Source organism: Gastrolobium bilobum, unplaced genomic scaffold, assembly GCF_033153095.1.
Source record: "Gastrolobium bilobum isolate Gb01-03AN ecotype WA unplaced genomic scaffold, APGP_CSIRO_Gbil_v1 utg913, whole genome shotgun sequence".
Lineage (NCBI taxonomy): Eukaryota > Viridiplantae > Streptophyta > Magnoliopsida > Fabales > Fabaceae > Gastrolobium > Gastrolobium bilobum.
In genome coordinates this window covers 361,628-375,751 of record NW_026900059.1, presented here as the reverse complement: position 1 = coordinate 375,751, position 14,124 = coordinate 361,628, and the positions used below count along the sequence as shown (strand labels likewise).

Genomic DNA, 14,124 nt, shown 5'->3' with positions numbered 1-14,124 from the left:
CGGCTGCTTAAGAGTCTAAAAGAAATTAAGATTTTCTCCTTAATCATTAGACTCAACGCTTAATTAAACTAAACCGCATATATATCCGGAGTAACTTTCATTTCCATTTCCATTTCCTTGCTCCTTGCCAAAAAGTTTGAATAATGAAATAGTAATATAAGATATATAATAAAAATAAGGGTTCGCTTTTTTTTGCAGTTAAGTTATCTGCAGTAAGTCAATACGACGTTGTTTTGGTGGAAATCATGATATTTTTGTAATTTTAATTTATTTTAGAGTTATAATAGTCTTTATATTTAGAATTTTTTAAGATTTCAATATCAAAATGACGTCGTTTTGAAAATAAATGCAGATAATTTATCTGCTGCAGAAATATTTTTCCCTAAAAATAATGGGTAACGCTTATTCAAAGACACTTTGGTTTTTTTTTTTTCTCTCTCTTTTCATCTTATTTTTATTCTTTATGGTTAATTTCCTTTGTTGAATCTTTCCCCCCACCTTTTAGGGATTAAATTGTTCTCACTGTTTTTTTTTTTTAGGTCTAGTCAATTGTCAAACTTAAAAGTGTTCCCATTTATTCATTCTTATTAAAGAGTGACCGCATTGAATTGGAGTAGATATTTGGTAGTAAAGCTTAACTGTTTTACAAGAAGAGTAAAAGGCTCTGCCAAATTACACAGTGAATATAGATAATATTTTTGAACACTGATTATAAATAGTTAGAAATTGTCCATTTAACGAAATAATTTACTTTAGCTCCGAGACTTTAGAGGAAGGAAATTTTTTTGGTGTTTCAGATTGCATGTGATCCTTTCATCTGACACTTTATATAATTTTTTATTTTTTATTTTTTCCCAATAATTATTTGATTTCATTTAGTCTGAATTATTGAATTAACAATAATTCGGAATCATCGAAATTCTTCTCATAAAATTTAAATACGATAATATAAAAAATTAAAAATACAAATAAGTGATTCGCAATTAATGCTCTGTTCATTAAACACCAATTTACCTTGACCAAATAATGAAACTACTGCCTTTGCAGCATTGCAAATTATTCGATTCCCCCTACCCTCTTATCGCTTTGCATCACACAACGCTAATTTAGTTTGGTTTGAGTGTTTTTGGTAAGATTTAAGAAGGCAAATTTTACCTCATTTTTTCGCTTTTTAATTATGAGTTAGGATATTGTTATTTTTAAGTTTTTCTATTACCAATTTATTATTATTTTAATGAAAAAAGTTATATTTATAATATATTTTTATTTATAAAATAAAAATATATTACAATTATATTTTAATTACTGATTTCCGTCAATTAACGGTTTATCATTTATTGTGAATTAATAATTAATTAATGAATTTGATTTGTGAAATTAATTCATTATAAGAAGTTATAAACAAAAACAGGTTATAAGTATAATGTTCCTCTGCTCCAATATAATTATATATTTTGGGTAGTATATTAAACGTTGTTTTTCTTTTCTCTCTGTTCAAAACTTTTCAAATATTACCAATTAAAAAATAAAATCCAACAATAATTATAGTAATAATAAGTTCGTAGCAAATGAAATTGATAGTAAGAATATCTACTTCTTTTGATATATTTTCAACTTTGTATTGATTTTATTCGAGAATTTTTTTTTTAGGCCGATAAACTTTTTTTTGTACCTTTATCAAAATTTAACAGTTTTTTTTTTTAACTTAGAAAGTAAATTACACTTCAGTCAAATGTTTTCTTTATCCCTTTAATATATCTACCAACAGAAATGTAAAGAAGAATAAGAATAAAAAATTATAAAAATTTAAGAATATCCTACTTCTTTTGATATATTTTCAAGTAGCTTTCAAAAGAACTATATCTGTAAAATATTTTAAGCGGCGTTTGGTTGAGTAGAAATTTTTTGAATACTAGAGAAATGTAATTGATAGGGAAATGATTAAAAAATAAGTTTGGTAGGAAAATGTAAAAAAAATTGTTTGGTTAGAAAAAAATTTAATGGGCAAATTAGATAAGATTTATAAAGTCTATGTTTGGTTTGAGGTAAAAAATAGATGGGAAAATAACTTCAAATTACAAATATAACCCGATAAAAAAAAGTGAAACCTTGGCACTTTAGATGAGGGTATTTAAGTTTATTAGTGAGTTGCTCTTTTGCCATTTAGCTAGCTAAATGTAAAATACCACCTCAAGTTATCTTTCTAAATAGTAACTTTGCCTTACTTTCTATGAACAAATAAGGAATGCTATGCAAATACAAATACCTAAGAAAATTTTGTAAAATCATCTACCAAACATTACTGTCTTACTTTGCCAATTTGATTTACATAAGTAAGTTTTAAGAAATCTTCAACCAAACACCATCTAAATATTAACAACATAAAACTTTCCTTTAAAACTAGTTAAAAAGTAAAAAAATATCACATAATAACAAGCTAGAGAAAAAAAAAAGGGACAATGATTGATTGAGATCACATAAGGCAATAATATTAAGGGTGGAAAATGGAAATAAATAACAAAACACAAATAAAAAGACAGAATCTTAGCTGGATCCACCATTACCTAAATTTTAGTCTCTCCCTTTCTCCATTTTTTTTTTTTTTTTTTCTTTCCCATCTCATTCAACCTTTTTCACACACACACACACTCTCTCTCGCACTAACAAAAAAGAAAAACACAACACACACAAACACAACAAATCTTGTTCCTCAAAATCACATTTCCCACTCTCTCTCTCTCTCTCTCTCTCTCAACATTCAACTTTCAGAGAGAAAGCACATAACAACACAGAAGAACACAATGTTGTGCAGCTTCTCCACCATTACCCTTACCTTCACCTTAACCTTGTTCCTTCTCTTTGCACCTCTTCATTCTTCACAACCCATCATCATCATCCACCGTAGGATCCTCCATCAACCATTTCTTCCATCTCAACCTCCAAACCCTTCACCACACTCTTCTTCTTCTTCTTCTCCTCCACCTTCAAACCCCAAGTACCCTTTTTCTTCCATAACCCCCACCACAAACAACACCACTACCCCTAATGATTCTTCTACACCCTTTTTCCCTACATACCCATCACCACCACCACCTCCTTCTCCTTCAACCTTCGCTTCCTTCCCTGCTAACATTTCTTCTCTTATACTCCCTCAACCCCCCAAATCCAAATCATCTTCTACTAAGCTAGTCGCCGTCGCCATTTCCGCCGTCGCTTGCGCCGTCGTCGTCGTCGCCGTCTCTTCCTTCGTCTACTGCCGACGCAGGCGTAAAGGCTACTCCGCCGACGAGAAAACACTCAGATCCGACAGTAGCATTCGCTTGTTCCCCCGTGAAGCTGCTTCCGGCGCCGGAAACAGAAAGTCGGCGAGGCAGAACTCTTCCACGAGCTCTGAGTTTCTCTACCTTGGCACCATTGTTAACTCACGCGGTGGAGTTGATGATCTTCCTGATTCTCGCGGCGGTGGTAGTGGCGGCGGTGGTGGAGGTTTGAATCCTCGGAAAATGGACTCGCCGGAGCTTCAGCCGCTTCCTCCGTTGGCACGGCAAGCTTCGAGGCTACGCGATGATTCAACCACCGTGACGGTGGAGGATGAAGAAGAGGAATTCTACTCGCCGAGAGGGTCTCTTGGTGGCCGCGAAAGCTCCACCGGAACCGGATCGGGTTCCCGGCGAGTTTTCTCCGCCATTGCCGCCGATAATCTTGTCGGTCGTAGCAGCACTGAATCAAGCTCAACTTCTTTCTCTTCTTCCACTTCTGCTTCACCGGATCGGTCTCATTCCATTAGCCTCTCGCCGCCGGTGAGCATAAGCCCCAGAAGATCACAACCCAAGTCGCCGGAAAATGTACTAACCCACATTTCTACTCCTCCTCCGCCGCCGCCGCCACCACAACCACTCGCCGGAGGCGACGGTAGAAGCTCATTATCGTCATCCACACTATCGTCACCGCTAGTTTACCAACAACACGTGCAATCAAAATCTTCTTCAATGTCTTCAACTCCAGAGCGAGCCTTCGCCGGAGAGTGTCAGTCACCGTCGCTGTCACCGCTCACACTGTCACGGAACGAAAACCAAAACACAGATGGGTCGAGTGTTTTACCTGAAAAGACTCAGTCTTGTGGTTCATCGCCTAAGAAAAACGAAGTTGCATCATCGCCGAGACTATCCAATGCTTCAAGTGGTGGCAAGTCTGTGTCTTCTTTGTCTTCAGGGTTTTCTCTACCGTCACCTGAGAAAGTGGCAATGATGCATCACGGTTTGGATCAGTCTCCGACTATATCTGATGTCTCAGATCGGTATAGGCATTCTCCTCTTTCATCTTTGCCTTTGTCACCAACCTTGCTTTCATCACCTGAGAGAGAATTGAACACTCAATCAGCACCACCTTCTCGGAAGCAATGGGAGATTCCAGACCTCTTAACACCCATTGGTGAATCACCAATGAATGTTGAAACTGTTTTGCTTCAAAATGGGGTACCTCCAGCTCCTCCTACCTTGCCACAGAGGAAACATTGGGAAATTCCGGTTCTTTCAACACCAATTGCTCAATCTCCTAGAGTTTCAACTCCTCCTCCTCCTCCACCACCACCGCCTCCTCCGCCGTTGAATGTGCCGCTGCGGCAGCGGAAGCAGTGGGAAGTGCCTTCTCCCTCTACACCTGTTGATCAACCCATTTCGAGGCCACCGGAGCTTACCCCTCCTTCTAGGCCTTTTGTGTTGCAAACTCCAACAACAAAGGTTTCTCCTGTTGAGTTGCCACCAAGTTCTCAGAATTTGGGGGTGATTGAGGAGAACTCTGAGGAGGCATCAAAACCCAAGTTGAAGCCTTTGCATTGGGACAAAGTGAGGGCCAGCTCTGATCGTGAGATGGTGTGGGATCAGTTGAGGTCTAGCTCTTTTAAGTAAGAGATCTTCATTTCTCACTATGTTACTCTCTTGTTCTTTTGTTATAGCTTTTTTTGATATCTGTGATGGTTACTTCTTTGGAAATGGCACTTAGTAGTTGATAATTCATATTTGTATGCTGCTATCACTGTTCTTTAACTATGTAGTTTAAATTGAGTTGGCTGCAGGTTGAATGAGGAAATGATTGAAACGTTGTTTGTAGTGAACACACCAAACCCCAAACCTAAGGATACCACTCCACGCTCAAATCTTGCCCCGCAAAATCAGGAGGATAGGGTGCTGGATCCTAAAAAGTCCCAAAATATTGCTATCTTGCTAAGAGCGCTTAACGTGACTATAGATGAAGTGTGTGATGCACTGTTAGAAGGTATTGTCCCTTGTTTATAGGCTTGAGGTCATGACTTTAAATTCTCCATGTTTTGTGGTAATTATTGACTGGACCTATCTTTGAATAGCTTCTCGTTTAGGTGTTGTGGTCATAGTGACACCTATATAAATTCTTGCTTGTTTAGCTTCTTGTTAATCTTTTTTAGTTATATGTGAAGTTGATAGTTACCTATTTTAAACTGTTGCTGGATACAATGGGAGATTTTTAACGGAAAAAGACAGAGATAGGTTGACCATAACTTGGCGAAATCTTTTGATTTGGTTTAGTTGTTGTGTAGAAGTTAGGTGCAGGCTTCACTGAGAGTAAGATATGTATGCTGTCTAGATATTGGGTAATAAATGAAAATGTTAAAACAATTAGTGTGATTATTACATATCACTTGGTGAAGCTGGTGGACAATTTTGTTCTGCTGTCTTATTACTTTATTTGAGTAGAATTTCTTTTAGTTGCGTTATTTCTGTCTTCTGGTAGCATAGATGTGTGCAACCATAAATCTATGCTTTTGTTAGTTTATATATTTGTTATGTGGTTCTCAATGTTTATCAAGTACCAAATGATAAGAGTTTTTGTGGTGTCTCTTGTTCATGTTGTTCTTCTCTATAATGTTTTTTCTTTGCTCAGAAATGAAATGAATGGTTACTTCTTTATCTTTTAAAAGTTTGCTTGTGGTTGTGGCCCTTGTGCATTAGAATGTGCTGATTGACAAATGTTCTGAATGACTAAATCTATCCACCATGATCCAATTTTTAGTACTTAGATGCTGATTATGTAACTAAATCAATTTACCTTTTGACAGGTATTACTGATACACTTGGAACAGAACTACTAGAAAGCTTGTTAAAAATGGCACCAAGCAAGGAAGAAGAACGTAAATTAAAGGAACATAAAGACGACTCTCCAACCAAGCTTGGTCCTGCTGAGAAATTTTTGAAGGCAGTGCTTGATGTACCTTTCGCCTTCAAAAGGGTGGAAGCAATGCTTTACATAGCCAATTTTGAGTCGGAAGTGGAGTATCTTAGGAAATCCTTTCAAACTCTGGAGGTAACGAGTCACTCTTTTCCTACTGATTTATTTATTTCCTCTCCCATTATTTCTGTGTGTGTCTCTTCCCATTATTCTCTGGTGATAGAGGCCAAGCAAAAGCTGGTAATGATGTCATATATGATTCTTAGGTGGTTTCTCTTGTGTATGTCATGAGTTCTAGTATCTTTGCATTTACTGATTGATGTTTTTGCAGGTGGGTTGCGAAGAGCTGCGAAACAGTAGAATGTTCTTGAAGCTTCTAGAGGCTGTTCTTAAGACTGGGAACCGCATGAACGTGGGGACAAACCGCGGTGATGCTCATGCATTCAAGCTTGATACACTTCTCAAGCTGGTTGATGTCAAAGCAGCAGATGGGAAAACCACCTTACTGCATTTTGTTGTACAAGAAATTATTCGAACTGAAGGTGCTCGTCTCTCAGGTAGTAATCAAACTCCAAGCACGACTACGAGTGAAGATGCCAAGTGCAGGAGGCTTGGCTTGCAAGTAGTATCTAGTCTAAGTTCAGATCTAGCAAATGTGAAGAAGGCTGCCGCTATGGATTCTGAAGTTCTCAGCAGTGAAGTGTCTAAACTATCCAAAGGAATTGCACACATTGCAGAGGTTGTGAAGTTAAATCAAATGGCAGGATCAGATGAAAGCAGTCAGAAATTTACAGAATCAATGAACAAATTCATGAGAATGGCTGAGGAGGAGATTCTAAAAATTCAAGCCCAAGAAAGTGTTGCTTTATCCCTAGTGAAGGAGATTACAGAGTATTTCCATGGGAACTTGTCCAAGGAAGAAGCTCATCCATTTAGAATCTTCATGGTAGTAAGAGACTTCTTAACAGTTCTTGACAGGGTCTGCAAAGAAGTTGGTATGATAAATGAGAGAACCATGGTTAGTTCTGCTCATAGATTCCCTGTTCCAATTAACCCCATGCTTCCACAACCCCTTCCTGGTCTACACGGAAAGCGACATTACAGCTCCTCAGATGATGATAGTCCATCTCCTTAGCCATATAGGGTGACACATCTTGGCTGCATCTTCTGTTAGAAAAAACCTGGAAGAACCAGGTGATTTTGACGGGTCTTGGGGTGCATGTATCTGGCCCAAATGATTTTTTTCTTTCCTTGTTAAATTGTATAAATCCGTGTAAAAGATTTGAGTTATATATAATAGATTATATATATATAGAGTAGAAGATTTTCTTTGGGATAAAATAAGCTTTGCCTTGTATGAATAGGACATGTATTATATATAAGGTTGTAATGTACAAAGCTTTTCAATTGGAGACAGAACTTGGTTGCAAATCCTCCATAGAAATCTATAGTAGCTAAATTCTAACAGATCTCAGTCTACTCCACTCTAAAAAAGGGTTAAGTCAGTTAAGCTAAATTCTTACATGTCAAGTTAGCAGAGATGACTTTATGTCACCTTAACAAATGTTTGTATTATAGTTAAGACAAATATATACAAAATATCAAACTTAAATAGTTTTTATATATACACGGAGTTTATATTTTTTCTTTTTCTTATATGGTTTTATGCATTTTTACATGGGTTTGCATTCTATCATTTAACATGATCACAAAAAGTTTTTACACACACAATATTTTGTGGGGCCCGTATGTTTTGAAAAAAAAAAAATTATAACATGCAAAACGAATCTCTATAACATAACACAATCACTTTTCCTACAACATAATTTTTATAAAACCTTTTTTATATATACATATAGGAGATAATTTTATCATTTATAACATGAAAGACATTAAACTTTGATTTTATACAAGGGAGGTGAAGTTTACTAAAATTGTGTGACTGAGACCGACCAAAAATGTTATTTATATAAAGGGAAACGATTAGTATTTAACTGACAGTTAATGTTTACTTCTTCATTTGAAGGCATATTCCATGTTATGTACAATTGCAAGCACGTGATGCAGTGGGGGTGAGAAGAGTCAAGAGTGTAGTTTAGTTGACCGATTAGGGAAGTAAACGGCAAAATAGAGAAGTTTCTCCCCATGACATGAGCCATGTGCCTGCAAAAAACATGTGAAGAACACCAAAGCAGGAAGGTACATAAATTCAAGCCAGACATTGGTCTTCGTTGTCTATTAAAAACAGGTTCATTCATGTACAAGTTATCTAAGCACCAGTTGTGCCTACTATCCGTTGGAAATATAAATTAACCAAACATAAAAAGGCTAACGGGTCAACAATTAAGTCAAACATGTACAATGAAATAGATGTTCTACCAAATAAATATAGTGTTTCAATTTTTGTTATACAGGAGAAAATTTTATCATGCTATAGACATATTTTATATGAAATTCATATCTACTAAAAACAAAAAAATATTGCACGAAAATTGAAAAATCACTTATAAAAGAAAACAATTCTAGAAAATGCTTTCCCGTAAATAAATATATAATTGTTCAGCCAATCAACTAGAAGCTGAAACTTTAGTTATTTAAGAATCATAAGTACTAAGTAGGCCCAAAAATTAAAGGTTTGGGCATGTCGGTGGCGTATGACATATTGACATGGCTAGTCTGAAGTCCATTCTCTATATAGCAATCCTTCACCATAATGGTCATTTTCTTCTTCTAGAGTGAATAAGCAAAATTGTATCTATTCTTGGATGGGGAAGGATGAACTGCAAGTCTAAAAATTATTATTTTTAATAAATGAGAACTATAGATACAAGAGTTGAAACCAAAACTTATAAATTCATATAAACTATTCAAGCACTTCACAATTAACTTTTGGGTAAGTCTAAAAGGTATCATCATTCAATCACCTTTAACTATCTTGTCCGTAAAGTACGATTCTAGAGCTAGCTTCTTATTAAAATAGAGGGTGTATTAAATTAAAGGGTAATGTAAGATTGATCCCCACCAAAACTTAGAGTGCAAAGGTTTCATCTCTAGTCCTAAATTTTTTTTCTTCAAGAATTGAATGAATATTTATTTAATGAATCTTGAGGCACACTCCATTATAAAGTATATTTATTTAATGAATATAAGTATATACAAGAATTTTATGTAATGTGAGATTTGAACTACACATAAATGATAATGATTAAGTTTGAAAGAAATTGATGGTAACATTGTTATATATAACTTGCCTTTGAATTTCGGCGTACCGCGTACACCATCTTTGTTACAGACACCAAAAAAATTTACTAGTTAATTGCTGTTTCTCTTGCTACTCTCATGCTCTCTAGAATTCATGCGCACATGTTCCTATATATGAATAACTGCAAGTTTTCATTATCTAAGCTCTCTAATATTCGATTACTAAAATAAAAATAAGATCTCTAATATTCAGGATGCTTCCTCCTCTATTGGTGGCACAACATTCCTAAGTTCAGTAATTAACTATTGCCTCAGGATGTAATCTGAAAATGAAATAGAAATTATTCGACACCTGTAAATTAATTTTCAGCCACATTGTTTTTTTTTTCTTTCTCATTTGTTTTTCCCTGTAAATTTTCTTTCAATTTCCAATAGTTTTCAAATGTTGAATTTAGATAATTTTATCTTATGCACACACAAAAAAGTGGATGAAACTTGCTTTTTTTTTTTATCTCTCTTTTCCTTAATAGGCCCCATCCATTTTTTTATGTATGTTGCGTGAGACAAAATTATCTCATGTAACATAAAAATATAATACCCTTTAATTTATCGTATAAAATCTTTTTTTAATATTTATCTACTCATTATTTTTCTTATTGGCTTTCGTTTCCTTCTCATTAACAATAACTTATCTACAATGTCATTTTGTAGGACCGATTTCAGTCAATTGAAGCACTTATACAAAGTGATTTTCTGAATTCAACTTATTCAAATGACTATAAAATTTCAATAAAAAAGGTGCATCATCATATTAAAAAAGTTTAATATGAATTCAACTTATTGCTTATGAAGGTACGTGTATTAAATGAAGAGTAGGTAGAAAGAATTGGTCATTTCAAACAAAACCAGACAGAGCCATAAAACTCGCGGGAATGTTGTCCCCCCACAGAACCGTTCACAATGAATGTTTGTGTGATCAAGATCAAGCTCACCACGTTTTCCAAAAACATTCTAATCTTGCACTAAAACTCACACAACTTCCCGGAAAATTTGTTGTTGTTCTTTGCTAATATTACAAAGTTCCAACATTTTACTATAGGCCATTTTGCATTTTTTTTTTTTAATTTTTTGTTTTGTTTGGTTCCTTACATAATTCATTCCTATGCCAAGAATATTTGATTCTCTTGGAAAATTTGTGGCATCACATCTTGCATAGAAAACACACAATTCAATTTTTTTTTTTTTTAAATTTCCTATTCATTTGAATGTACTTGAAGGAAGGAATTTTAATTTGGTTTTGTACCAAATTTGAAAAGCTTTGATCTGCATCAGTTTCACACTAGAAGGAGCTTGATCTCAATCTCCTTCTTTCATTTTTTGATTGGTTAGCATCTAAACTCATTGATGAATTATATTTGTTTTCTTTTGTGAATGAATATTCAGCCCCCTCTCTTTCTTTTCAGGAATTGTTTTAGATCAAAACCAAGTTATGGAACAATTTAGACAGATTGGGGAGGCACTTGGGAGTTTGAAGGCTGTGATGTTATTCAGGGAGAACATTCAAATCAATCAGAGGCAATGTTGTCTCTTGTTGGATGTATTCAGCTTTGCATATGATTCTATTGCAGATGATATTGTACAGAACCTTAAATTTGAAGAGAAGAATGGGAAGTGGAAGGTTCTTGAACAGCCCTTGAGAGAGATCCACAGGATTTTCAAAGAAGGAGAAGTTTACATTAGGCATTGCTTGGAAACAAAGGATTGGTGGCCTAAAGCCATCACATTGTGTCACAACACAGATTGTGTTGAGTTTTACATACACAACTTGCTTTGTTGCATGCCCATTGTAATTGAAGCTATTGAATCTGCTGGAGAAACATCAGGGTGTGATCAGGATGAGATGCAAAGGAAGAGGCTTATCAACTCCAACAAGTATAGGAAAGAATATAAAGATATGAAAACTTTCCAGTGGAAATTTGGGAAGCAGTATCTCATTACTCAGGACTTGTGCAACCGTTATGACAGAGTTTGGAAGGAAGATAGATGGTTTCTTCTCAACAAAATCCATGAAAAGAAAATGTCAGGTGCAACAAAGTATGAGAAGAAGTTAATAGATCTTCTTTTGAGGAATTTAGAAAGATCAGAATCACTGGAAGGGAAGCTCCTTCCAAGCTCAATATTGGTTGGGTCTAAGGACTACCAAGTGAGGAGAAGAATGGATAATGGGAGTCAGTACAAGGAGATTCTATGGTTAGGTGAAAGCTTTGTCATAAGACATTTTTGTGGGGAAATTGAAGCCTTGGGAGCTGAGATCAAAGAACTTTTATCTCTTTCACATCCAAATATAATGGACATTCTTTGTGGTTTTACTGATGAGGAGAAGAAGGAATGCTTTTTGCTAATAGAAATGATGAGCAAAACCCTTTGCACCCACATCAAAGAGATTCATGGCCCAAGGAAGCGAATACCATTCTTGCTTCATGTGGCAGTTGATCTTATGCTTCAGATTGCCAGAGGAATGGAATATTTGCATTCAAGGAAAGTATATCATGGAGAACTAAACCCTTCAAACATTCTTGTTAAGCCTAGAGGTACATCCCCAGAAGGTTACTTGCATGCCAAGGTATCAGGGTTTGGCCTATCTTCTGTCAAGGACTTGAACCAGAAGGGGAATACAAATCAGAATGGAACTCTCCCATTCATTTGGTATTCTCCAGAAGTTCTTGAAGAGCAAGAACAACCAGGGGGTGCAGCACACTCCAAGTACACAGAGAAATCTGATGTGTACAGTTTTGGAATGGTTTGCTTTGAGCTTCTAACTGGTAAAGTCCCTTTTGAAGATAGTCATCTTCAAGGGGAGAAAATGAGCAGAAACATAAGGGCAGGAGAGAGGCCACTTTTCCCACTCAATTCACCAAAATATGTTATCAACTTGACAAAGAAATGTTGGCATACTGATCCAAATCAACGTCCGAGCTTCTCCTCCATATGTAGAGTTCTTCGTTATACAAAAAAATTTCTTGCAATGAATCCCGGTTACAATAGCCAGCCAGAACCACCATTGCCACCAGTAGATTACTGTGATATAGAGTCAGCTCTTTTGAGGAAGTTTCCTTCTTGGGGAAGTTCTGAAGCATCATCAATATCAAAAGTTCCATTTCAAATGTTTGCCTATAGTGTTCTAGAACGAGAAAAAATAAGTACATGCTCTAAGGAAAACTCTGAATCTGGAAGTGATGCTTCAGCCTGTGGTGATGATCATGTTACTTCTGGGGATGAGCCATTTCCATCTACAACTGAAAGGAGGTCATTATCAGTAGGATCTGAGAGTATGATGAGGAGGCTTACAATGAACAGGAAATCTCTAGATTTGAAGATCATCAAACAACCAGGTTACTTTCTATCTTTTTTGCTTTTGTTGGTATCCATGAAATTCTTATAAACAGCAATTGATGATTCTTAAAAAGCTAATGTTTGAATTATACATTCACTATACAAACTCCATCATGCTAAGGATGCAAAAATGCCTGCTAAAAAGAGCCTAATATAATTACAGAAGTATTTTAGATATCAAATTTTTTTGCATTCCATGCTGATATCATTGATTAATGAAAAAAAGAAAACGACTATTATGTCGCATATTAAGTTACCTGAAAATGTATCATAATTTGGTGGACCGAGTAGGATTTCTAACAGCATGTGGATATCTTTTGTGAGAAATTTCAACTCAGAACAAGTACAATTTATGGTCTCTGAAATGGTATATAGCATTACAAGGAATTTAGCAAGCCCAAAAGAAGTACTTCCAAGAACTACTGTTACTTGAGTTGACAATACATCATGTTCTCATAATTTTACAAAAAAATTTCACATCAACACTACTGAACGAAGTAATGCATATAAACAAGAGAAATTATTGAAATATACAATTTTTTACCATTCTGTGCATGAACACTTAACACTGAGTAGAACAGCATATGAAAGCATGAAATTCTGAGAAAATATCCTAGGTACATCAGCAATAAATACTTTCAATGTTACATCAAGATTAATACTTAATTGAATGCTAATTGTTTCTTGACATGGTCTTGTGTTTTTCGATGCAGGTACACCAAGAGGGAGAACAGCTAGACCTCCACAAATATCTCCTCGTGGAAGAACTCCGAGGATTAATTCAGAGAACCACCTAATATCAAGTCCAAGAATAATAAGAAGAGCATCTTCTGGTCATGTCTCAGACTCTGAGCTTTCTTAGATCACACAGCATATCGTCATCAGATAGCTTGACCAATTATAAACTCAAAGACTCTTCTCAATTGCAAGGAAGGATTCACATAATTAACTTAAGTAGTTTAAATTAAGGTATTCTTGACATAACTAGTTTTGTGACCAAGGATAGTAACAGCAAAACGTACTGTGACTGACTCCTTGTCTTCATGTCACAGCGAGTCTCTAAAAAATGCATTAAAAAATTTTCCCCCACCATTTCCTTGTCCTCACTGACTAGGTGGAAATAGAAACTGGTCAATTCAACACTGTAGTTCTGCAAAAATCTTTCAAACATAACAGGAAACTAAAACAAAAGATAGAAAAGGTTTCATCAGTTCTACCTAAGGTCTCATTCTTTACCAATCTTTGACAGGATATTCTTTTTCAGTAAGTGATAACAAAGTACTTTGAAAGAAAAAGATGACCAAAGGAAGATAGAATTCTGAGCATCAT

At 35.5% G+C, this 14,124-nt stretch overlaps 2 protein-coding genes across 2 annotated transcripts; both read left to right on the top strand.

The window, feature by feature from the left end:
* Positions 1-2,801: 2,801 nt before the first annotated feature.
* LOC133295093 (formin-like protein 1) lies at positions 2,802-7,541 on the top strand. The gene is made up of 4 exons (XM_061493889.1): positions 2,802-4,903; positions 5,075-5,274; positions 6,092-6,336; positions 6,533-7,541. Exons 1-4 carry the CDS (start codon positions 2,802-2,804, stop codon positions 7,334-7,336), a joined length of 3,351 nt encoding a protein of 1,116 aa, XP_061349873.1. The 3' UTR covers positions 7,337-7,541.
* Positions 7,542-10,891: 3,350 nt separating this feature from the next.
* LOC133295042 (uncharacterized) lies at positions 10,892-13,657 on the top strand. The gene is made up of 2 exons (XM_061493819.1): positions 10,892-12,794; positions 13,509-13,657. Exons 1-2 carry the CDS (start codon positions 10,892-10,894, stop codon positions 13,655-13,657), a joined length of 2,052 nt encoding a protein of 683 aa, XP_061349803.1.
* The last annotated feature ends 467 nt before the right edge of the window (positions 13,658-14,124 follow it).

Excerpts from the sequence above, each read along its gene's own strand:
- LOC133295042 (XM_061493819.1), top strand. The coding sequence starts at position 10,892 with ATGGAACAATTTAGACAGATTGGGGAGGCACTTGGGAGTTTGAAGGCT. Across the intron at positions 12,795-13,508 it reads GAAGATCATCAAACAACCAG|GTACACCAAGAGGGAGAACA; the intron begins GTTACTTTCTAT and ends TTTTCGATGCAG.
- LOC133295093 (XM_061493889.1), top strand. The coding sequence starts at position 2,802 with ATGTTGTGCAGCTTCTCCACCATTACCCTTACCTTCACCTTAACCTTG. Across the intron at positions 4,904-5,074 it reads TTGAGGTCTAGCTCTTTTAA|GTTGAATGAGGAAATGATTG; the intron begins GTAAGAGATCTT and ends AGTTGGCTGCAG. Across the intron at positions 5,275-6,091 it reads GTGTGATGCACTGTTAGAAG|GTATTACTGATACACTTGGA; the intron begins GTATTGTCCCTT and ends ACCTTTTGACAG.